The 26,455-nt window shown below is 38.6% G+C and overlaps 2 protein-coding genes and 1 pseudogene across 3 annotated transcripts; 2 read left to right on the top strand and 1 right to left on the bottom strand.

Moving 5' to 3' along the window:
* Positions 1-26,455, top strand: part of LOC148737333 (uncharacterized) — a 381,470-nt pseudogene that overhangs the window by 110,658 nt on the left and 244,357 nt on the right.
* Positions 357-13,069, top strand: LOC148737350 (uncharacterized). Of its 2 annotated transcripts, none has more exons than XM_088748724.1 (6): positions 357-511; positions 7,377-8,332; positions 9,073-9,574; positions 10,572-10,765; positions 11,262-11,606; positions 12,367-13,069. In XM_088748724.1, the coding sequence occupies exons 2-6, from the start codon at positions 7,410-7,412 to the stop codon at positions 12,806-12,808; spliced, it is 2,406 nt and encodes an 801-aa protein (XP_088604850.1). In that variant the 5' UTR covers positions 357-511; positions 7,377-7,409; the 3' UTR covers positions 12,809-13,069. The 2 variants fall into 2 exon arrangements, with proteins under 2 accessions (XP_088604850.1, XP_088604852.1); XM_088748726.1 differs by lacking the exon at positions 357-511 and adding an exon at positions 528-710.
* LOC148737349 (tetratricopeptide repeat protein 38-like) lies at positions 13,046-23,299 on the bottom strand. The gene is made up of 15 exons (XM_088748727.1): positions 23,226-23,299; positions 22,677-22,758; positions 21,780-21,951; positions 20,678-20,851; positions 20,182-20,257; positions 19,735-19,854; positions 18,832-18,891; positions 18,648-18,686; positions 18,388-18,466; positions 17,952-18,022; positions 16,452-16,546; positions 15,688-15,766; positions 14,588-14,665; positions 14,434-14,507; positions 13,046-13,309 (listed from the first exon to the last, which is right to left on the bottom strand). The coding sequence occupies exons 1-15, from the start codon at positions 23,247-23,249 to the stop codon at positions 13,222-13,224; spliced, it is 1,311 nt and encodes a 436-aa protein (XP_088604853.1). The 5' UTR covers positions 23,250-23,299; the 3' UTR covers positions 13,046-13,221.

Genomic DNA, 26,455 nt, shown 5'->3' with positions numbered 1-26,455 from the left:
TAGAATTTAAAGGTTTTTCTCTTAAATCGGTTCACACAGACAGACAGACAGACAGACAGACAGACAGAGAACCTTTATTTTAGCACGATAGTAATAAAAGCTATGCAGCTTATGGGGTCGTAGATATTGTGTTAGGAAAGTTTTATCCTTAGAAATTAAAATATTCCACAATACAGTGCCCCAATAAACAATAGAGTTTTTATCATAAATAGAGCTGAAACGTGGCACCCCTAAGGAGTCTGACGCTCGTAAACAGTGACCTGTAGGGCGTTTCAACCAAAAATTTTAGACGTAAAGATTTCCCTTATATTTAGGTTACGTCATAGTTTTTAACAATTAAATTCTTAGATGGTTTGATATTGTTACTTACTAGGCATATATTTTGTTTTTAAGGTTTAGTATTTATGCACGACCCCATAAGCTGCATAGCTTTTATTATTATCGCGCAGTGGGACTGAATTGAAATCACTGTTGAGATACCAAGGTTGGTTTACAGTGTCTGGAAGAAGAGGTCAGTAAGATGCGCATCTACAGTACTTTAGGCGACTGTCAATGACTGTAATCTAGTAGTCACTGGCTTAATTCGATGAAAATTGAAAATATAAGACACGAATATTTTACTAGTCAGTGCAGGTCTCAAAGATTACAAATATTTAAGGTCTGGATCAATCAGTTGTAAGGCAACGGCAGATCTGTTTATTCAAATCAAGGTAAGGTTAACCTAACTATTTTCGTGACAACGCAAATGGGGGTTCTGTCCTCGTGTACCGGTTCACGAGAGCCGATACAAAAGACCGAACAATACACAACAGCTAATCAATGACTCCTAAACAAAGAAAGAACAATGGTAATTCCCTTGTGAACCGGTACACCAGGACAGAACCCAAATGGGTGATTTATTTACGTTGGTAAGGTTTGAATAGAGCCTCGTGAGAACTCAGTCTGCAGGTAGAAATGAACTCAAATTTTTTACTAACACACTAAATTCTGATTTGATAACCACTACGGATCAAAGCTTGTATCGCTCTTAAATCTTGTGGTAGAAAACTATTTTTTTCTCTCTTAATGCTGCATCAAAAGAGTCAAGTTATAGACAATGAACGTGCCTTTCTCATAATAAGAGAAAATTGTATTAACATAAATTCCTGTCTCGCTAAAAAGCGTGACTATGAAGTACGTCGTATATTGTCACTCATTCGTGACAAATAAACACAATCTGGAGTTTCAGCAAATTGACGAATCATTTGTAGAAAACAGCAGGAAAAGTAGGTTTAGTTTGAAGATTGGGTCACGATGACTCAAAAAATGACTCTAAGGTAATTAATATGCAGTATTTCAGTCAGGGTATAACTAAACTGATTAGTATGCAGTCCTTCAGTCAGGGTATAAACAATCATTGGATGCGGTTTTGTGATATCCGGAAGAATCGCATAGCTTAAAGTAAACACGCGCTCTGATTGGTCAATACGTCAACCGGAAGAGAGGGTATTTAGCGTGGAATCGCACTGACGCATAAAGCGATATTGCTGACGTGAGTCGCGAGCAAAAATTATTGTTACGAACGTAAAAACGTAAATACAACTAGTGCTATGAAAATATGAACAAATATGAACAAATTAAATTTATAGAAAACGAATGTCTTCCAACTTTTAAATTGAAATTGAAATTTTTAGAAAATTGGAGGAAACCACTCACGCTCAAAAGTAAGAGAAAACGCATAGAAAAAAATCAAAATGCCAGAGACGAGGGAAGAAAGCCAAACGACAGTTCTCGCCGAGGAAAACCAAACAAGCGTTACGAAAGAAAACCAAAACAGGTATCAATGCCGAAAAAGGTCAAGCATCTTTTCCCGAAATCCAAACCATTGTAGCCTATACACGAACTGGCCTCTTTTAGATACAACATGGTTTCAAAAAACACTAGACGGCAAATTCACAAATTCGAGTGGTCGCAAAACTGTCATCCAAGCGCTCAGTGATGATTTCGACCCAGTGGAGATATCAGAGCTCACTGGCCACTCCAATCCGGAATCCATATCCAGCTACAGCCATAATCCTCTGGAAAAAGAGCGGCGAATGTCGAATAAGTTGGCCGCTTTCAACCCACGCCAAGCACGACAACTACCAACGGCTATTCAAGTCATGCTTTACGGGAGATTGTTCTCAATAGCTCAGCCACGCCAGGCAACACAGCAGCTACTAGTGACCTTGACAGCAATGCCAGTCGTTTTAGTTACCTGATGGCAGGAGCAGTTGGCGGAATGTTTACTGGAGTAACTTTTAATAATTCTCCAGTAAATATTTCCATAAACTTTCAGTCCAGCATTGACACCAACGAGCGACTCCCTGCGATGAAAGAAAAACAGTTAAAATTGTGACTTTTAACTGAACTGTTTTTCGCCAGAGTTTACCGAGAAATTCGAGTCTTAATCATTGAATACACTTCTTTTTACAACTGTAAAGCACTTACCGGTTTTTTGTAGATCTTGCTTTGATACCGGAACGCTTGAAATTTTCATTTCGCTTGAGGATTTGACCATTCAGTTGTTGATTGTCGGCGCCACATTCTGCCAAGTTGAGTGGTAGCCGGCAAATCTCTGTCTTAAATAACTCCGTATTGTGTACTTTTAGTTTTTTTGTTGAAGATTGTAAAATGTGAGGCACCGCTTTCTCCACGAGTTTGAAATAAAAGTGGTTTTCTTTCTAAAAATATCTTGTTCCCTCCATTCGCCAGATATTGACACCTGACTTTGAAAGGGTTTCCATCGTTTGCGCACTGGCGTGGCGCACAAAAATACAAAACATCTGGTTTCGCCTAGTGATTTGGTGGCTTTAGCTATGTGATGCAAGAAAATTCACGAGGTACAATTAAAATTGTCGACGGTTCAAACGTGAACGACTTACCTTCCTTTCCATTCCCTTAACAATGACAGATCTGACAGTTGAGTTTAAAATGGCTTTCTTAAGGGCGCGCGTACGGAATAAAAACAGACAATAACATTGCCGTTTTAATTTCTTGTTTTCTTATTTTTATTCTGTTATGCGATTCAAGAAAAATTCACTACCTGACTCGTGAATTCCACGTTAAATTTCACTTGAAAAATCGATATCGGTTTTTCGCGTGAAATTTAACGTGGAATTCACTCGTCAGGCAGTGAATTTTTCTATATAATCAAGGTCGGGGTAAGTGTTATCAGCTGAAGCTGAAGGCTGAGGCCGATAACACTAGCCGAGACCTTGATTATTCCGAATATCACAAAAACCGAATCCAATTATTGTTTTATTATAAATTCTTTTAGTATTTTCCGAATCTTTATCTTCAAGTAATTTTTCAATTTCTCGCTGGGTCGATGAAGCGAATCGAGAAGTCATTCTTACTTCGCTGTGCCTGATATCGCTCCACCGGAAATCATGCATTGCGCGCGCAACCCACAGATTATTCTGTGATTCTGTAGGTTGCGCTGTTTCCCAGAATTAACTGTAGGCGTTTAGCCCATGAGAAGACAGATGGTGACTACAATGTATAATAAAACTAATTAGTATGCATAAAGGCTAAAAGTTTCTAAAGAAACTGTGGTGCTGCGTCGGTGAGGGTAGCAAGGTAATTTGGTTATATAAACTCAGTTGGAATTGTAAATTGGCCACAGTAATGAAGGGCCAATTTACAATTTCAACTGAGTTGATATAAGCAAATTACCTAATTAGTATGCAGTCTTTCAGTCAGGATGTAACTAAATTAATCAGTTGAAAGTTGAAATCTTAAAAAACCCAGATTTACAGTGCTAACATAACTGTCATCAAGAGGTCATAAGTGATGGTCTCATCACTTTCACTTGGTTTCATGATCATGAGAATCACAATCGTACAATAACAGGTTTACGGCTATAAACAAGATTTAAGGAGAGCTCTATTCCGACGGCGCAGTGTCGTAATGACAGGACTTTTTCTTTAGCAAAAAGCGTACAACTACATGCTGCGTTAGTCAGTGTTGTTACCGGGATGATGTAATTACTCGGGCTTTCCGAAGGAAACGCCCGAAGTATACATTCGGCTTTGTTTTTGTTTTTTGTGTGTTCGTTCACAAAATGGAGTTCCACTACGGCGCATGCGTGAAGTGTAAACGCATGCCTAGAGTGAACTCTAGAGCGCATGGTAAAGCAATGCCTGCCTTCGTGGACTGATGTAAGCGAAAGAAATTCGATGCCTATTACGCTCAGTATAGATAGAAAGTCACACATCGTTATCAGTAGACCCCCACTAAAAATTATGGAGCGTTTTGGGAACGGGTCAGTCCGCGAATTTTACAAGAGATCAATTTACGAGTGAACCCTCTATCGAGAAATATCAAGCGAAACCTGCTATATCAAACCTGATCAAACGAGCTATCTGATATTATGTTTACATGTAAACACAACCGTGTATTTAGACGTGATCGAGAACCCAGTAGAATACAAGAAGCTGCTCTGAAACGTCTAAGAAGAAAGGGCAGAAAACTGAAGGAATTTGTTTATGAGGGTCTTCGTCCAAGCATACCGAATTCCTCTTGGTTATGTTGTTATGTGAAGGTTAGAAGTTACAAAGAATTTCTGTAAGCTTAATACGAAGAGGATAATACGGTGGTCCATAAGTGCAAAACACTACTTTAAAACTGAAAACACAACACACACAAAATGAAAACACAACACACGCGCTAAAAACACGACAAACTTATTTGAAACACAATACATTTATCTGAAACACAACACATTGTGTTTTGCACTTATGGGCCACCTATGGTGCAAAAGTGCAAAACACAACACAAACACTGAAATCACAACCCACACAAACTGAACTTGGAAACTTGGAACTTGGAACTTGTACCAAATAGCTGGGCTAACGCTGGGAGATATAGAATAACTAATTAGTAGTGCTAATAATCTACGATAAATATGTGAAGTCTAAAAGAAACAATAAATGTAAATAGTTCAAAATCTTTTCAGGTGCTTCGGGGTCTTCATGTTCTGAATGTCCCTTATGGCTAATGATTTAAAAGAAGTAATGTTCTTGGCTTGGACTCCTACTCCAATCTACACTGACCCTAGCAAAACAAAAACGGCACCTTATAGCCAAGCTAATAAGTTGGTATTTGGACAAAATTCAGGACAACAGTGTGCTGCAATTAGTTTATGCTCTTTTATTTACAATAACAAACAAGGAATCGATTCTGTTAATGATCTGGTGTCAATAATCAATATTGGAAATCAGTTGTATTCAAGTTTGTCTCAGTTAGCCAGACAATCATTTTTAATGAATAAAGGCTGATAGTTTCTAAAGAAACTGTTTGGGAGCTGCGTCGGTGGGGGTAATGAAATAATTTGGATATATCAACGAAGTTGAAATGGTAAATTGGCCACCGTAACAAAGGGCTAACGCTCAAAACGTCAGCTTTTGTAATCGTTACGGTGGCCAATTTACCATTTCAACTTTTTTGATATATCCAAATCATTTTTAATGCAGACAGAATTACCCACACTTTGAAACGTGTTCAAGACTGACTATGAACTTCAATACAGTGAAAGTTACACTGGCACTATTCATCAAGAAGCTACAATAGAAGGATAACAGTAATTTACCTCCTTAGATAGAGCCTTTTTCACTTATAGCCAAAAATTTCAACAATTTTGTCTTGACAATAGGATGTACTGCAGTTGCTACCTATTGTAAAGGCAATGTGGGCTTGAAAATATTCGATTCTCATGCCAGGGATATTTATGGTAGAAGCCTTTCTCAAGGTACATGTGTGCTGCTTGAAGTATCATCACTGAATAGCTTAGTACATTATTTTCTGAGCATACATAACGATATATTTGAGTTGAAAGGGGTTAAAATTGATAAAGTTCAAAATAGTGCCCATTTTCAGTCATGCCTGTGAAACCAGAAAGTTCAATGTGAATTGTGCTGTGGCTGTCTATTCACTCTGCTACTCCGTAATAAAATGTTGTAGTTATTGGAATTCAAACACCTTATCTAATGTTATACAGTATGGCAAAAGATTATGTAAATTCATCTTTGAACAAGTATTTACTGTCAGATGATTTGCCAAAAACTGATTTTTGTTGAACTAAAGCAAGTTTAGATCTTAAAAGTGATTACAGCGAAGGAATATTGTCTGATTCAGTTTACAGCAAATCAATTCTCAAAAATCTTGTGAGAAATAATAGTTGAATGCACAGGGTTTTTGATGTGGTTTTCAGATTTTTGTATATTTATTTTGAAACCCACAAAAAGGTCAAAATATGTGTATTCCCTCTTGGTATGTAATGAAAGTCGAATCCCTTTAATTGAACATACTAAAACGGTTTTAAAAATGATTTTAAAAATTTTACTAAAATGATTTTAAAAATGCTTATGCAAACCTTTCTAAAGTGTTCCTTCAATTTTCTAAAACTTGGCCTTTAAAGTCATTGAAAAGTCCTTGAATTTCAACCTTTGGCATCTACAGGAACTTACGCCTATATGGTAATATATTATTTTGATTGTTGTCTCGAACCATAACATTTATTACACTCCAGCGGACAAAAATAAACACAAGTAGACGTATTTGTGACCGGCAATGATGAAATTGCGTCACGACACTAACGATGGTAATATGGCAGTCCCCTAAAGATAACTCCAGATGTGTGATATTGAAAGCCCGAGTTCACGCAGATATGCGTCTAGTTGTCTTTGGTCGAGCTTTTCGTTTTTTACATGGTTTCGCTTTAATCAGTATTTTACTGTATACTCCCTTTGTTGTTGTTGTTGTTTTTTTATGTTGGGTTTTATCTTACATTTTGTGTGTCTTTGTTTAGGGCAGCTCTTTGTGAAAGATATATTTTCTATTTATTTCGATTAAGATTAATAAAAATAAATTAATTGCGAAAACGGATTGATCACTATGGTCATGGCCAAAGACAGAATGCTTGTTTTTAGCCCGAGTTCTCATTCGCTATTTGAGATTTCTGCCTTTGTCCGGCCAACTGCTTTCATTGGTTTTGGTTCTAAGAACCCTTCTAAATATCTAATACCTACTTAATTCAAAGAAAAAAACCCCAACTTATCTGTTTTGTAACTAGCCTTTTCGTAGGGCCGAAGTTTCGGTGTGATCATGGAACCAGCTTGAACCATTACCACTGGGCATGTTAAAAGAAATTGGCAGATGTTCGTTTGCCTGTTTCAGTAACAATCTTCTTTTACTGCTTCGCTTTGCTTCTCTTCGTTTCTCTTTGCTTTGTATCAATTTGTTTGCTTAATGGGGCGTGTAAAGACTTAACGTATACTCAGCTAATAGAGCTTCCACTTACATTTCCGAATACAAGTTTACACTCCCTTTCGATTTTTCAAATATTCTTCTTTCAGATAAAACAGTGCCACCCATCCCAGCTCCTTCTTATGGAAAAATTTGGAGTTTCATTTTCTGGTGGCGGTACTCGGTCAGCGGCATTCTGCTCAGGAGTGTTACGCAGATTGCTACAGAAGGAAATACAAATAGATTATCTGAGCTGTGTATCAGGGGGCGGTTGCTCAGGCTCCGCGTACGTGGACTGGAAATACCGACATGGAAAGAAAGACAATAAGAGATGGCATCAGGAATTTTTTAACCATTTGAGAGAAAATGCCGGCTTGGTGTGCAACTTCCAAAAGCCTTGCCGTGGATTTTTGGAGTTTGTTGTCATCTGTGCCATGATATTATTCGTTTCCGTTATAGCTCCTTTCCTCCTTTGGGGTTCATACGCCTATCCGTTAGCCTTCTTCATCGATTATGTGTTTGGTGATGTTCTCAGGGGAGGCACACGTTCGTGTCATGAAGTTGCAAGAGGAAGTCCAAATATTACCTTCAAAGACTGCGAAGAGAGCCGTCAAACGTCTTACATCAATAACAGCCGTTTTGTTCTATTCGCCGTGCCTGTTGGCTTTGCTTTCATATGCTTCGTATTGAAAGGCTACGTCCAAAGGGGAAAAAAGCTTCTGAACTGGCTTTTACTTTTAAGTGCATCACTCTTCGGTATCTTGTTTCTTCCATGGTTTTTCTATGTTTCTCTTCTTTTCCTTCCAGATTGGGTAAAAATAGTTCTTGTGATACCGATTCTCTTTCTTTGGATTTCATTTCCTCTCGTGCGCAGAAATGCTACTCTGATGGTTGTCATTTATCTCTATTCGTTTACTATTCACAGCAGAGTATTTCGCCGAAGTGTCTTTGGAATCTCCTACACTAAAAAAAGCTTCAATTATCTGTTAGCTGTGTCTATAATTCTATTGTGGTTCAATCCTCTGATTGAAAACATTCAACGAAGTCTTCCCCACATATGTGTCCGGTAAAAATATACGTATTTTTCTTACTAAGAATGCAATGGGACTTTTGATCAATTATACAACTAGTTATTTTATTCGTTCATTTCATTTTGGTTATTTCATCCAACCTCGTTCCCAGGCCCTTTTCCCTTAGCTGGGGGTGGGGCGCCCCATACCCAAATCCACCCCCAATCAAGGAAAAGGGCCCTGGGAACGAGGTTGTATTTCATCATGTTATTACAAACGTTCTTGATTAGTAACAGTCAGCTGGGAGGGGTGGGTGGTGAGAGAAAGAATAGTAAAAGTATCGTGATCTTTATCAATTGTAATCTAACCTCAGACAAGGACACCACGTTACAGGAAGTGCCTTACAGAATGGTCCTAAATTGTACTGAGAAATGAATGAGACGGTCAAGTGAATGGCCAAAAAATGGGAAAAAATACAAACAAAAGTAGAAACATCGGACAAAATTCATGAATGACTACCTTCGAACCCCCCCCCCCCCCCCACTTACGACTACATATGCTGACGGAAGGTTCGACTGTATATAACTTGAGACCGGCCACGCTTAAATGCACAAAGTGACTCTGCTTAGTAGACACGAGGTTAGCAAGAGTGAAGTCCCTTTTTGAAAAACGTTTCAAAAAGGCTTGTAAAAAAGATGGGTGATTTTGGAAACTTAGTGCACCGCAGTCGCTCAAATAACCTCTGTTTTCTTTTTCCTTTTCTTAAAATTATTTTTGTCTCTATCATTTTTCTAAGATGGATAATCCAAAAGGGGTTCTACTATCCACAGACTGTTGGTAGATACGGCTGCAGTGGAATCTCTTGGCGTAACCTCATCCTTTTTTGCCCAGCTTCCAGTATTTCTGGAGTCCAACGCACAACTTCCAGACAAGCCTTGACGTTAGATGATATGGATGACCTGACACCTATCTACATCGCTTGTACCACCGTCAACAGATGGCGACGCACCCCCTCTGCCAGCGAACCCCATTACGAAGTCCTTACCATGTCCCCACACGGTATCGAACGACTTGATCGCTGTCTTGACGAGCAAGAGCTTCACGGTAAGCTACTGCCCGAAGACATATACCTTTCCGATGCTGCGGCAACGTCGAATGCCGCGGTCAGCTATGATATGGGAGTACAGCAAAGTGACGAGGCACCCTCCCGGGACTTAAAGGTCATCTTGGGACTCTCCGCCGGGGCGTCTATTGTGGCTGATCAGAGGCATGAAAACAAACGACACTTCTGCGTAAAGGTGATCATGATGCATAACTGGTTAACGGAACAGAATCGGATTGTAGTGGAGAATCCCACACATCCATCGAGCGAACATCTCATGAGAAGTGACAGATTACTTGCATGATTGATGCAGTGAAAATTCTATGATAAGCTCAATTACGCACGCATTTTGATTGGTTGCTGCACTTCGTTTGCCTCTGTTTTTCTCTTGCCATACTTTGAAATCATCTGTGATTTTATTACGGAACAGACGTACAACATGGAATCTATTTGTTAACTAATAGAAGCCAAAATAGCTGATAACCTCTTTCGTTGTTGCTGCCCCTCGCCTTAACCCTTGCATTACCAAGATTTCATTAGTAATTCTCCTTACTGTCTGCTTACAGTTCTTATGATGTTAGTTTGGAGAAATCGGTATTGGATCAACTAATAATCCCCTAATTGATATTTTTCTTTATTCTCATTTCTCGTTTGATTGATAATCTATTGATACGGTAAGGAGAAATTCTTTTTTGGTCACTCATGGGAATTCAAAGGTCAGGAAAATTCGATATAACATTAGCGACAGCACGCTAGGAAAAAAAAAAAAAACAGAAAATAATATTGTTAATTCCAAATTCAACCTACGATTTGTTTCTTCGTTCGCTTCACATACGTTATTCAACCAATAGACCTCACTTTGCATAGGCTTACCGGCCTAATAACCAACAAGAGATTTTGGGAGAACACGAGGAAAATTTGTAAATCACGAGCGAGAGGCAAGTGGTTAAAAAATTTTTCAAATGTTCCTCCAACATCCCGCGTGGGTTACTAAGCCGGTAAACTAGTTGTAATTCCCCCCTTTTTTTTTTTTTTTTCAAATTTTGATTTTTTTTCCTATAATTTTTTATTAATTTTTTCAAATTTCTACGCGTTCACCGGTGCATTAGACGACAGATTATAGACCAATTAGGTCGCTCACTCGTACTATCTCAGTTATTTTATAACCTTTACTATCACATATTTCATTCTAGAATCTTACTGTGCTAATAGAGTTTGTGCGTTTGGTTCCTTTGGCTCTCATTCTTACCCTGTTCGCGAAGATTGACAAAGAAACCGTCTTGGTTGCTGGAATGTTGATTCATTTTGGTATTTGTCTGATATTTTCCTTACTGGCGCTGGTACCAACTGGAGGAAAAAATGTCGGAAGACTTGAACGACTTGCCAGGTAACAGCTTGCTGAATACAATAATAGTTTATTATAGACCCCTTTTATAAATGGCTGCCGGATTAATATTCTTTTGTCTAAATTTAAATTAGCACTTCTGGCCCTGTTCTCCAGTACAAAATTCAAAAGAATACATTATCTCAAGCGAGGCATGAAGGGCTAATTGAAATTTAAACAAAAGAAAATTGATCCGGCTGCCATTTAAGAAAGTGGTCTATACATCTTAAAAGTTTGAGAACACTTAACGGACAAGAGTTTTGGGAACTAGACACTTTGAACTGATGATAACCCAATATCTGCTACGGACATTCGAGGGCGAAGCATTACTCAAAGATATATTCTCTACGTTCGAAATTCTCGACTCCAGTCGAAATATCGGAATCTCTTATATCTTTCCCAGTGATTCTGTAAAAAAGGTTCACTTCATGATATCCTAGATAGTAATTACTTATTTTCTTCTCCACCTTAGTTATTTATATTTTATTCCATTTGACAGATGGTTCACGATCAACGTCTCTTCCGTACACTACCATCGTTTAATGATGAATACCACCAACATAGGACCCAAACCCCCACCTGTTTTATCCTTGACTGACGGCGGCCACGTTGAAAATCTTGGTATTCTTCCCCTATTGAAACTGAGACTGGGAAAGATCGTGGTAGTGGATGGAGGACGCTCTATTTTAGACAAAGACTATGGAAAATCCTTGTTGATTGCTCTGAATTTGGCCAGGGAAAAGCTAGGATGTTCATTTTCAGCTGTGGATGGACGAGATATAGCAGAGGATATTCGTGATAACTTCGTGGAGAGGAGCCCCGGGTCACAGCCGAGCAATTACAAGTACGCTATATAAAGCAAGACAAGCTATCTCTGCTGTTTTTTTTTTTTTGCTCCTGCGAAAACTTAATCAGTTTGCCCACCATAAGTTATACCAAATTCTTCCTATAACATACAGTGCAACGGTTTCACAATCCATGTTTGTGTTTCCTGAATCCTTGCAACCGCCACAAGCGCATGACACTCAACTTGAAATGTTATGGATAATTTAATTTGGTGGCGAGGCTGGCGATGAGAAAACAATCCTCGGAGCGAATAGAATCGGCCAGATGTATTTTAATTAACCTTCCAAATTTTTTAACTAGTATCTATAGGGTGATTAGCAACAGATCCATTTTCCAAGAAACCAAACAAATGATGAAATCGTTATGGAACTTAACATAAGGAGAGAATGTGTTTTACAGAGGAGAAAGACTTCCTCAGGTGCAGAAATCTGTTGTCAATGTAATCTCCCTAATTTTCTGTATAGTGAATATATACTAAGCGTATACCACTGAATTGCAGATGACTGAAGAGCTATCAGGGTGTGAACTTTAAAAAAAAAACAAACAAAACTTTTTGTATGATTTAATAATATTGCAACGGCAAAATTTATCTGTTCTCTTTCTTGCCCAATCTAGCCTAATCCTTTTTATAAAAAAGATAGGGCACTCGCTGCCTGGAATAAGCACGGCTAGAGGACGGTTAGGCAAATTATAGGTCTGGAAATGCACCGCACCGACAGCTGTTGTAGTGTCTTATTTTTCTTTTTTTTTTTTTCCAGATTCAAAGTACATTATTATGACAAGAACGTTAACAGCGACGGTAAGACTAAAGTTGGAGAAGGAGAAATTCTGTACATAGTCCCCAGGCACCCTGACAAAGCAGTGAAAACTACACCTTATGTGACCTGGGAAGAAGCATTACGTGACATGGATGAAGACCTGGAGGCTGGTCTTTGGGGGGCTGGTCCCGAGCTGTCATCGGAGGAAGCTAATCGCTTGACGTTCTGTTGCTGTGAATGTTGCCATGGGAATACATGTCGCAGCTTGTCTGAGGCGTTATGTGGGGTTTTCCCACAGCACTCTACCAATCATCAGTTCTTTACACCAACAATGTTCGCCGCCTACCATAGGGAGGGATATCGCGCTAGTATGGAGGCGAGAGTAGCCGAGTTTGTGTCCAATAGGCAGCAACCCTCTGCTTTAGGGACTATCTTTGTGTAATTACATATGAATAACCTGAAAACTTATTTTGTTAAAAGCAAAAACAAAAAACAAAAAACAAACAAACAAAAAAAAACATTCCAAATTCCAGTTCGACCAGTAAACGGTGAATTAAAAAAGCCACCTTGAATGTCCACAGCTTAATTTCCTTTTCTCTCGCTTTTGTGGGATACATTGTCTGCATTCATTTGATTTTTAACTCGCTTACATTCTAGAAAGTTCACCATGCATCAGTAATGATAATAAAAAACCTTTTCCTTACTGTTTTATTCAATTGGATTACAAGCCAGCTGGTGAATTGCTATGGTTAATTAAATTTTTTAAACGTATATCATGGAGCCATTATTTTGACGCGGACCGCGTTGGTGTTGTACATCCGACTATGAATTTCAAAGAGTCTTCTCCTGACCTTACTACACATGTAAAGCAAGGGCCTGCCCCATGAGTCGGTCTGTCATTGGAGCATTTTCTTTCATTGCCTTTCTCTCTGTCAATAAGCTCCTGTAAGAAGACACACTTTTCGTTAAAGGTTAATTTTGTCTGCTTTTATTCAGAAAAGTCGTATTTTTGCAATTTTCGGATAGTTCGTGACCATGGATGCATCAACACAAGGGAACAATAACAATAAAAAGCTGTTTGTGAGTACACAAGTTAAAAGGTGGACCCAGTAATGAGAGCTTCTTTAGAGAAAAACGAAAACGCTAGCGTACGTGAAGGTAAACTTTAGAAAATGCATTTGCGAGGTCAGGAACCGTGACTAATGGCGCCCCACACTTCCCCCGTGCAATTTATCCCCCCGTCTTTCTTACTTGATCATAAATATGTAAAAATCAGATTCTCAGCTTGAGCCAACGATTTTAAACTGGGAGCTGGGTGGTGTTCATCTGCAGGGCCACACTTATTATTCGCTGTGGATCTTTTGCAAAGGATTGTTTTTAGGCCAAGGATCTCAACAATGACGTAAAGCTTGACGTTTATGTTCAAAAAGACCACCTCACTTTCCTTTGAAGACTCAGCCCAGGTATTGCTTAGCAGTAGTCATTTCAATTCGGTTATAGGTAACATTTCATGCATTAGATCTGAATTTTATAAAAACGTGATATCTTTTGTATGTCACGCCTATGTGTCGACCTCACTTTACCTGGCCCCAATGGGGCCAAGCCAATGGTTAGTTCAAACCGCCTCCCAGTTAGCTCAATTGGTAGAGCACCGGACTGTTGTGCGGGAGGTCGTGAGTTGAAATCTGGCCGGACCAACACTTAGGGTTTTTAATTAACTGAGAAGAACGTGCTGCCTTTGTAATAATATCTGCAAATGGTTAGACTTTCTAGTCTTCTCGGATAGGAACGATAAATGGAGGTCCCGTCTCCTGTAGGGTTGGGGTAGGAGACGTTAATTTCCCACACACGAGATTACTGTGTGATGGATGTCCTCCCCGGGGTGGGATGGGTGGGTAAAATCGGGGTTAGGTGTCAACTAGAACGAAAGTTCTGTTCCTTTCTCCTGCCATTCCTGTGACGAATAAATTAAACTTAAACTTAAACTTCAACTTTTGCTAGGATCAACAGATATCTAATTCAGGTATGAAAAGGATATCGGTTCAAACGAAAGAAAATGCACTTTACCTTGCCAAGTGATGATGCTCTTTTCGTGAAGAATGCAGAGCAGCGTGAATCAGGAATAAGTTGAAGATGTCCCGCTGTGTCAAAGAAGAACCAAAGAGATGTTGCCACAAGTTGCACAAATTAATGACAATGAATTGCAATGAAATACACGAACCTGTGCGTTACTGCCCCCAATGTTGACAACGTCATAACGGAGGGGTTTTAAAATGTCTACAGCTCTGTCGAAGTTTCCCTTTCAAAAAAAAAAGAGACAAAATTAAACTTCAAGCATTTCATTGTTCCAGTCATAAGTCCGTCATGTGTTTAGTGAATAAAGGCTGATAGTTTTGAAAGAAACTGTTTGGGGCTGCGTCGGTGAGAGTAACGAAATAATTTGGATCTATCAACAAAGTTGAAATGGTAAATTGGCCACCGTAACGATTACAAAAGCTGACGTTTCGAGCGTTAGCCCTTCGTCGGAGCGAATAGAGGAATTGTGGGTTGTGTGTGCTTTTAAAGGCAGAAAATGGAGCTACGTTATTGGTGGGAACATGGCAACGAGGAAAACAAGAATAAATTAGTGGAATGAAAAGCGTTCGTTGATCCCTGTGGGATTTAGACTGCCGGTTTGAAAGATGAGCCTGTTTCGCAAACGTGTCCTTTTATTCACAACACTGATAAAATATCGGGACCTAAGCGATCCATTAAGATCACCGATCACTTCACGTACACCTCCACCAATGTAATCTATTGCATAACTTGTACTTATTGCAAAAAGATATACATCGGCGAAACAGGCAGAAGACTGGGTGACCGATTCCGAGAACACCTTCGAGACGTGGAAAGGAATGACAAGGACACATCGAAACCAGTCGCTAGACATATTAATTTACCTAATCATTCTAAGCAACATATGGCAATCTGCGGTCTTTCCTTACACTTAGGTAGCACGGAAAGCCGTAAAAATCTTGAACAAAAGCTCATCTTTCAAACCGGCAGTCTAAATCCCACAGGTATCAACGAACGCTTTTCATTCCACTAATTTATTCTTGTTTTTCTCGTTGCCATGTTCCCACCAATAACGGAGCTCCATTTTCTACTTTAAAAGCACACACAACCCACAATTCCTCTATTCGCTCCGACGAAGGGCTAACGCTCGAAACGTCAGCTTTTGTAATCATTACGGTGGCCAATTTACCATTTCAACTTTATTGATATATCCAAATAAGTGTTTAGTGAAGTCAGGTTGGGAGACCGTAAAAGAGGTGAATTTACCTTGTCAGCCTGTTCAAATGCTTCACAAAGGGCCAAACCAACCTCTCTAGATACTTCGCAATTTGTTCCTGAGCCATCCCTGAAAAACAAAAGAAAAAATACAAAACCAAAAACAAAAAAAAAAGACATTATAAGGCTAAGTCATAATAATGATTGAGCTAATGTCTCAGTAGAACATGATCCATTAAAAAAAAAAAATAATTGAGAAGACAAATAACTTAGCGCCTGATTCCCCCGTTTTCAAGTTCCCTCCTTGCCTTGAAAACGTCTCGTATAAAAACAAAGAACTTCAAGATAATTATATTACTAGAAACGGAAATCACCCACTTAAATACGTGAACAAACGTTAACCTAAGATTAACGAAACGTGCTTCTTTTACAATAGTTCATGAATCTTTCTGCGGTTTGAATACATCGCCGTTATCAGTTGATTTCTTTTTTTAAGATCCTCTCACTGAGAACCTGTCACTGCAAATAATTTTACGACCACGAGCTGGAACAACCAAATCTCGTTTGCAGAAAGTGATAATAAAATTGTTGTTCGCTTGTCATAGTCTCCTGTTCAGTTCCTGGGAAAGTACTTGGTGATATAATCAGTTATAAATAACTATAACTTAGATCTACGGGTATTTTACATCGAAGGAAGTGTAGAAAGTTAGTCAGAATGCCACAAATCCATCAACGCTTGAGAGATAACTAAACACTCTTTCACTGAATGACAGGTTGTTGATCAGAGCGTTCTCCTACACTTTTTTCCATATTACCTAACATAATCTCTAAGTGACATCAATAGATTTAGTGTTGCATCTTCCTTCTTAGCTCCCAGTGTACACATCAACATATGAACATCATTGAAAACCTGAGTTGAAAATTATAATAATTAAATAAAATATGTAAAAAAAATTAATTAAACAATAGCTAATGAAGGATGTGTGAGAGACCTGGGCTTTGGGTGAGGAGAGGTCGGGGTGAAAGTAATGGCTTGTATTTTTCACTGTGCAAGACCACCCAGGAAAAGAGGGCGATTCTCGATTGGGTATTGTGAACAAAAACCAAAGTAATCACATCAGCCAATTATAACGAAAGAAATTAAACTATCACTAAAAACCAATGAGGACTCAAAATTAGAACTGCCCGAAGCGCGGGAAAACGCGGGGGTACCCAGTTTGCCATTGGTTCAAGGTCTGCATCTGATTGGTTTTTAAAAGGTGTTATGGGTTTTCTAGACCAATCACCTAACAGAGTGAGGCAAAATCTAAGCAATCCCCGATTACTTTTAAAACTCTTGAAAATTGAAATCAACAGTTACTAACAAATTGCAGAAGCCGGGAACTCAAACATATACAAGGAGTTCCAGGAGATGGCCAACATCCCTTTAGGACTAAGTGACACTATGTCATAGACATTTCCCACGTAGTATACATGTAAAGCACAAAGAGAAAAAAAAAAGACAAAATGCTTGGTGAGACAATTTTTTTCAAACCAGATGTATTGAGAAATACATTTGGAATAGTTTGAGCGCTATTTGTTAGAAGAGTGGAGGTTCCCTTTAAAGTGCATATGACACGAAATCATTTTCTCTTGTTTCTTGTAGCTGGATATCTATAGGAAACGTTTCGAAGCTTTAAAAGTGCTCAAAAAATTAAAAAAGCATGTTTTTTGCTTTCAAAATACGAAAAATTTGCCTTCAAATTTGTCCTAGAGACTGGGACCTAGTTTATCGCCGTCGAAGTTATTTGTGACGTCACATTGTATACCTTTGCCACGAAGGTCTGTTGTCGCTAAGAGGATTCTGCAGTACTTCGTAGTAGATAGATAATGCATTGTAAGGCACACATGTCCAGTGATTCTAGGTGATTCCTTTGTGTCCGACTCTTCTGAAAGTTCCACTGACTTCGAAGAATCTGGGTACACAATGTGACGTCACGTGCAATTTTGGCCGCGCAATGACCGGGACAAATTTGAAGGCAAATTGCGCGTATTTTGAAAGCAAAAAAAACTATTTTTAGATGTTTCCAGCTCTTTTGAGGTTTCGAAACGTTTTCTATAGATATCCAACAACAAGAAACAAGAGAAAAAAATTTAGTGTCATGTGCACTTTAACCATTAAGAAATGTAACATCGAAGCTTTCTCAAGAGACTGTAATTGGCATTTTGCAAGGTTTGTTGACATCGCAGTAAGCACCTGCGACTGTCCTCACCTTGCTAATTATGAAGATGATAATTTATTGCATGCTACACCGCCGCGTAACGATGACACGTACCAGAATGTGATCATCCGTGTGTGACTCCCACAAATGAAACAGCTCTCTCCACCGATCATTAACATCAACACCTAAAGGAAAAAAGCAAACAATGACAAAAAACATCGTAAAACAAAATAGATCAATTTGTGCGTTTAATTCAGCCATGCCAATAATTTCAGTATACAATAATTGCGTTACAATGATTAATAATGCTTTAATTTTAAGGCTTTATCTCGATTGATACTTAGATCATTTGAATAGTACCTTGATTTATATATTGAATAAATTATTGATTGAATGGTTGAATAATTAGTAGACTGACTGCCAAATGATTAGTAGGATTGATTGTACCAAGGATTGATTTATGAATCGTTCGATAGATCAAACGATCGATCGACAAAAAAACAAATAATGATATTCACAACACATCTGCAGGTACGTGTTATCTCATTACCTTCCATCTGAAGTCTGTAGAGCAATGAGGAAGCGTCCACTAAGTCAAGCATGGCACCAGAATGGCAACGCTTCCCAACCTTTGACCATGAGAGAAAAGCTACACAGTTATAATCAGTTATAAGCGAATTAAAAAACAAATTGGCATAAAATCACTTTAATTTGACATGTACGTCGTGTATGGACCTATCAGATGTGACCTGATGAGAATTAGTCATAACAAAAATAAATCACAGGTTATCGATCACGTTTACACTACACCTCCTCGTCATAAATGTCCACTGCGGCTTGATGTTCTCCCTAATAAAGAAAGGCTGGCGTTTAATAGCAAACATGGTTAAAAAAAAATTACCACAGATGCGAAAACCAAAGCAGCAAACAAACAAACAAACAAACAAACAAACACAAAAACCATAACATTAAATTTAAAGAAAGAGATAACAACCTTCTCGATGTGGTATGGCGCCCAGTGCCAGTAATTGTGACAGGCTAGCATAGCTCCCATCTACACAGGGTGATTGAAGGATGAAAGAAAGAAAGAAAGAAAGGAAGAAATACGAACATCTTTAACTTTTACAAACGAAGAACTGAACGTTGGCCATAAACCCCAGCCCTTCCTCTCTGAACTGTTTTCTCACTAATCATCCCGGTTTCGGGTCTGTGCAGTTTCATACGGAATAATGTGGCCGTTTTGTTGTTGTTGCTGGGGAAGCTTGAATCGGAGGGCAGAGAGAAGTAAGTTTGTTGAAACGGCTAGATGTATTTCACAGCACGTGCTGGAACACTGAGGGCGTAGTGCATACCACGCGAAAAAAAGAGACGAACCCCTAATAGTATTTTGTAGTAACGTTATCTGAAGTCAGGGTTTTCTGACAATTGCCAAAAATCTTAATGAGGTTCAAACTGAAGGACGTGTCTCGCGGAATTATTGTATGGATGTGTATGCGTGCATGCGTGTGCGTGTGTGTATCTACTGTGATAACTTTACACTGGCTATTACAACGCGTGACATTATGAAAACCCAGCGGTTAGGCGCATTCTGCTGTAAATCCCCTGAAGAAAAAATTCATATAACTTTACTCTTGATATAACGAGCCAACGCAAGCCAAAAAAAAAAGAAAAACTTAACTGTTATCTTGGTATGTGAGCCCAAGGCCTCTAAATGTAACATATTACAGCCGTTCCAATTACTTTCAATCTCCAGATCTAGACGGCAACATCAGCAGAAAATTTATATATTACGCGTAAGAAAGCGGTGCTAACGTTAAGTACAATTCGAAAAATTTATATATTACGCGCAAGACAGCAATGCTAGCGTTAAGTGAAATTCACTGTATGTGGGCCTTACAGTCCAGTCATTCAAGGTCGTGCTGAGGAATTTAACTCCTTCATCCTGACGTCCTTCCATTTCTATAACATGGGCCTCTGCATGAGTGCTCCAGCAATCTCTTGGATTCAATTCAAGACCCTTCGCAAGATAAAATTACCGCGAGAAAAAAAAAATTAAAAACAAACAAATAAAACACTACCATCGGAATACTACTGTTCGTTTTAGGATGTAACCACTTCCGATGTGATAATCGCTACGCTTTGACTGCAAAATGGTGAGGTCTGCCTCTTCAGGCAATGAACACAACCACATCATTGAAGTATTATGTAAAGTTCAACAAGGAATTATGGACTGCAAGCCTGCTACTCAGCCACGATTCAGAATGAAGGTAACGCCAAGCTCTTTCTAAATTGTTTAAGAAGTTAATTATCACAAAATTGCTATCAACAAAGTCTTAAAGCTAACCTTTAGTGCATGCTTCTCCGCCTCTCTGTAAAATCCCGTTTCTATCAGGCCAAACGCGTACATTCCGTGAAGATATCTGCCGTTGATAGAAAGGTAATTTCGTGTTTCCTCAAAAATTTACAACTGTCAGATTAACACTCAACTCATTCACTGTTTTCTTTTCCTTTTTTTTTTTTTTATTCCTTTTTTTTTTGTTTGGATAAGCGCCCTGTTTCTAATAAGCACCCCCTCCCCCCCTTTGAAGTACAGTAAGTAAATAAGCGCCATGGGCTCTAAATCGAGTCATTACGGTTATCAAAAACAGTATTTAATTGAAGTTTAACTTAACAACTAACAACTTTTTTACTTAGACACAAACAGGAATGTTTATGAGATCAAGTTCTCTGATTGCCTAGCCTCTTACTTCGGAGAGAAAGGCAGCATCCACCACACAAGACTGACTAAACACTGATTGAATACTGAAAGAACTTAGAACAGTTAGTGCTAAGCCATCTACCCATAGAGTGGCAAGTCTTCCTTCCATTTCGGCATCACCCTTGCGATGGAATCTCTGAACTGACACTGGTATCCAAGATAGAAGTAGGAGTCGTGAGCCATCTTCAAAGCAAACATGTCAGTTGGGTTCTCCATTAATATATCTTCCCACGTTAGACATGCTTGGGCAGTATTTCTGAAAGAAATGAGAATGGAAGTATATTGTCATTAACTGTTCATATTGCGGTCTATAGGGGGCACCTCTATGAAGCCGGGAAAGGACGTACACATGAAAGCCTTGGCAAGAATTATAATCGCCCTCCCTCAATTCCCATCATACCATCTTGCTTACTAGGGGTTGTTCAAGAAACTGCAGCAGAAGAGATAAAGCAAGGAGAGTAAAACTAAGAGATATGGTGAGTACGGCCTCTTTGTCCAACCAAATTGTATTCCTTGTCGCTCACCCTCTTATGGCGTAGCGCTGATGATGAGGGGGGAGGGGAGAGGGATTATTTGAGAGATTTGCCACTAGCCACTCATTGCAGCAGAAATTTCACAAATTGTTTTTTACACGACAATTTTGTACTTACAGGGGTAGGTGTAATGGTGAGTAGGTAAAAAAAAAAAAAAAATGAGAATTTTTTTCCTTCAAAGATAGTTTTAGTCGTCCAGAAGTGACAAAGGCGGCGATGATACAGACCACCTTTACTTTTTAAGCATAAAAATGAGCAGCGAATTCTTGGTGTGAAAGATGTGCTTGCTTGTTTTCTTGGTAGCAACCATAAAGTTACGAGATAAACTATTGCACCATAGATAATGTAAACAGCTCGTCTGGGAAAGGGAACAATCTGTGTTTAAAAGCACTGCAGTATCCAGTACCTCAGAGATCATGGATTCAAAGCCCGTACAGGCCTGAAAAATGTTTCTAAGGCTCTATACTTCATTACTGCTTAATTAGTGCTCAGTTCTTCACCCGCAGTTCACGTATATGATTTCATTTTACAGTCATTAAAAATGTGATTAGTCACCCATTTTGATAGGCACGTCTTAAAGGAACAGACAAATACTTGATAAGAGTCAAAATTTGGTCTCAGTGATTAACATGACATCTTGGTAACACTCACCCCTCTGCCCATTCTTTGACTGCCTTGACATGCAGTCTCTCTCTGTTTGTGATGTTACTCCTGGCAGCTAACCCTTCAAGGGACAGCATGCTGCTCTTCAGCTCTTGATCTGTGTGGATTCCTTTTCCAGATGAGATCAGGTCTAAGCCACACGAGATCACATGACCCATTACTGAAACAAAAACAGGTGATGTCAATTAAATGGGGCACTCCACAAAAATGATACCATAATACTCTTCCAGAATGTAGGTCTGGTTTGTGCCTGAGGTAAGCCAGAATTTTCGAATAATTCTCTACCACTAAACCACAGAAACTCTCTAATAATTATGATATGGCATTTCTGGGTTCACCTGCATGATAGTGACATATGACGTTCCTCAAGCATATTGTTAGCTGATTAGGATCATCAAAGTCAAAAGCACTCTCATGTATGTAGTCAAAATAATAAAGATCTTCCTTTATAACTAAGCTCTAGTGATCTCTAGAAGTCACCAGAAGTCATTTTAAATCACCCAGTCACTAACGTGGCAATAAATAATCTAAGCTGCTCAAATTTTTGGAAAGGAATAGTGACTTTAGCCAAGCAGTCAATTTTACTAATAGGAACTAAAAGGAGTGCAAAGACTTACTCGCTAAAATGGCAAGGGGTAGATCCAAGGAAGAGTAGTTTGCATGTTAGGTATTAGTTTTCAACAACTCCACTCAATATATTTTTTTAATGGTTATGATAATAATTCACATTTCCTTTTTACAATCAATCTCCTTAACACACGTTTCAACTAAGTCTTATCTCTTTAATAAATGGTAGACTATTCTGTCCAGAATTGTCATTAGTCCATGCCAATAAAAAGTTGCACAATAATTGTTATTCAAAATCCTGAATAGAAAAGTTCTCACCAAAGTTGGGATCTGCTGCTAACATCTTTGAGACAGAGCCCTCAATTCCATTGACACTGCTGTCATCATACCATCCTGTGTACTAATACCGAAAAAAAAAAAAAGAAAAAGAAACAAATAAACACTAGATACTAATTTTCTCACAAGTATCGATGCTAGTTTTCACTAGGTTAATTTTCAAGGTTAATTGTCATATCTCTCAGGAAAAAGCTACATGGAAGTTATGGTATGACCTCAATCATTTAAGTTATCTTTGGTGATCAACTCAGTTGATAAAACCAATTCATCTTGTAATAACCTCCATCAAAAGAGCACCATAGACTATTTACAAACTCATCACTGCTATTCATTGATGGTTGCGAGAATTACTGTAAAATTTTGATATCAAGTCCTGGGCCGGGCTAATACAATTTTGAAAGGACTTTTTAAGGAGCTTATTTTTGGAAGGAGCTTATTTTGGGATGGGGCTTCTATTTGGTGGGACTTTATCATAGGGAGGGAATTAGAGTTTAGCCCTGATATCCATATAAATTTTCAACCAAAGCCAACCTGTGTCAGGGTAGCATCAAACATTTTTGCTGCATCATTGCTACTTGTTGTCAGTGGTAATCCTTCACTTCTCCAAGCCTACAAAAACAGAGAACAAACAATTTATTATTATCTTCATACTTACAATTTCCAACTCAAGCCTTCTTAATTCCAAGTTTCAAAATCCTAGCCACACCACTCACTCTAGGCTATTAGTGGTGTAGTTCAGTTGTCAAGTAATACTTGATGCTGCGTCTACTTTTCTGGGTGACTTATATTTTCATTCTTGGCAACCATTTCATGATTTTAGTAAGGAAACACACACCTCCTCCCAGAAATTATTTTAAAAAGTGAAGCATAAAAATGGAGCAGTTTTCAAGTGAGTGTTGAGTTTCAATCCACCGTATCACTTTGATTTTGCTTAGCCACCCTCTATGATAAGTCCCAGAGACTTCCTCCATGTTCTCCACTAACCAGACTTAAAAAAAACAAAAAACATTTGCAACTCAGCCACTCCCAGTTTCATGTCCTCAAGGCAACTGGCTTGTTTTTACTTTGAGCTCTCATTGACCCCCGGCCAATAGTTGGTTGCCATTTAACAAATGGTAAACACCACCACCACCATACACCCTTGTTATGGTTGCACACAGGAGGTTGCTAAACATGAAAGAGGCATAAGAGTCACGTGAGGCAATAGCTGAGAGAGACTCTGGGTCCTTGAGTGCTAAGCAAACCTCCAATCTCCAAACCTCCAAATTGTGTTTAACATTTGTTTTATAACATAACATTGATACATTTCAGCAGTCCCCTTTTAGTCAGTTAGCAAATCTCATGTAACCACAAAAATAACATGTGTGTGGGGAAAACTAGTCTTTGCATTTGCTCATGTCAGCAGCATACACCCACGGGCAGCACTAAGTTGACCAATCAGAGCACACACTTTACTGTGGTTAAGTTTAACTTATAATAGTCTTTGAACAGTGGTGAGGCTAAGGGTGACCTGGTTATGATATAAACCTTGCTGCTTTTCAAATGCAAATAACTTTGTTATCATGCTAACTACATACTGATCTCGATCACAACAAGGTCACCTTCAGCCTCACTTCAAATCAAAGGCTGGGTAGCTAAGTACACAATTGTAAAATGGTCTGGCTATTTTAATTGAATGTTCTGATTGTCGGTTATCATTATTTTGATTTTGTTGTTTGGACACTCCATCAAGATGCTAATTAATCAAAATTATGTAATTGAACCTCACAAACCAATGGAGCAGGTCAAAATGAACTAGTAGTCAATCATTTAACTGAGTGGGTTAATTCATATAATGCAGTAAACAGTCGCCTCAGCCTTTATCCAAAAATAAATAAATAAAAAAAAATAACACAAACAAGGTGCTTTTGAAATGATAACATAAAGCACTGGTCTAACAAATAGTCCAAAAAGGCTACATGCCTGGAAATGCAAACCTAATACTAATAGTATTCCATGTTTGTTTGAAATATACAGGGGGATTCTAAAAACTATATCTGAGGACAAATTTTCCCAAATTGTTTACACGCAGAAAATCAAGCAATTTAATATCAATGGTTGCATGGTATGCCCAAATTATGACATTTCTTCGACTCAAAACACCGCCAAAATTTTTAGGATCCCTTGACCTCTTTTAAAGACAACTGGCCACCTGATTAAGTCTCTCAAGGAGAGAAAGAAGCTTTCGGCAATTAGAATGGACATCATAATATGCACATTGTAAAATAAATTATAGAGAAACTGTGAAGGGTAAGATGCTATAAAAATATATATCAAAGGGTAGAATTTGAACACCAATTTTGGCCAAGCAGGTGCGTGCCGCTTTAAAAACAAAAACAAAAAATATTCGCTGCGAGTCCCCAGTGGAGGTCACGCTGAACCGGGAGTAATAACGCATTTAGTTCAGGTCCATTCAACCTTTCATCGGTTTGTTCCTCCCAGAATCTTGAAACTAATGATAAACGAGTTAGGACACACTTATAAAAGCTACGTACATCAAATGACGACTGAAACATTATTTAGTGGAGAGGAGGTCGAAAGAAACTGTACGACCGAGTAACATGACTGTACAATGATACCGTAGACTCATGTCAACAAAATTTCGTGCCTAGAGATAAAACCCAACAGTTTTCACTCACGTCAAGATCCCTCCAGTTACTGTGCAAATAAGACATTCCGAGAGAAAAAAAATATGCAGTTTTAGTGTGCTATGTTCCTTTACTTGATACACTTCGTTACACTAGACGTAATTATTGCGGCCGCACTGTAATGAAGTCAGCGGTGCAAAGTAGGAACCAAAATCTAGAACCAGAAATCAGGAGTCGGAAAGCGTGAAGTAAGAACAACGGAATATGCTCTCAGTGTTGCCGTTTATTTAGCTAGCAGAACAGACGTAATTTTGGCTGGCGAGTGCTCAGTGTTATCTGGGTGAAAATTATAGCTGCCACCTTTGATTTTCACCGCAACGGAAGTCTGGGCAAAGAAATAAATTTGTACAAAAGGGGGCGAGCGAGCGAGCGGCGGTCAAAAAGAGAGGGGAGGTAGTGGGGCAATGAATATTTTTCACCTTTCCCTGCCCCTTTTCCCAACGTTGACTTTAACTCTAAATCAAACATGGCAAGTTTAATAAACAATTGCACGCTTCATTCGCCCTTGTGAGACGCCTGCACTAAGCCTATCTTTTTTTAATTTTTTTTTATTTAATAGGCAAGAATTTCTCACCTTTTTCAATATGTATATATCCTTATTATTAATATTATTATCATTATTATTATTATTATTATTATATTGTCAACTATGAACCTCTATTTTTCGGGAAAGGTTTCCTTTTGCATACTCTGTTGCCTCAAAATTATGACAAATGACGTTTGTTTTGGAGGTCAAGCGGTTCCCGGTGAAATAGTGCATCTCAAGATAACGGGCCGAAAAAGCTTATTTCGCCAGCAATTCGATTACCACATAACAATTCTAAAACAAAAGATGTTTTTCAAAGGTTCTAAAGAGTTTTTTCTAGGATTCCCAAAAAACTATTTTTTACGAATAATTCAGGTAAAATTTCACCCATTCAGAGATAGCTAAACTTTGGCGACTAAAATCGGCCATTGTTACATGGCTGCATAAACTGAGACAATAACCGTTGTCAAAAACAATGTTTTTCTTTCAGAAACTGCTTTAAAATTTTTGGGCTACTTAAACTTCGAATTTTTAGAGCGATTTATATA

This window comes from Stylophora pistillata, chromosome 2 (genome assembly GCF_964205215.1).
Source record: "Stylophora pistillata chromosome 2, jaStyPist1.2, whole genome shotgun sequence".
Lineage (NCBI taxonomy): Eukaryota > Metazoa > Cnidaria > Anthozoa > Scleractinia > Pocilloporidae > Stylophora > Stylophora pistillata.
The sequence above is the reverse complement of the archived record's forward strand: the minus strand, read 5'-3'. Positions and strand labels throughout refer to the sequence as shown.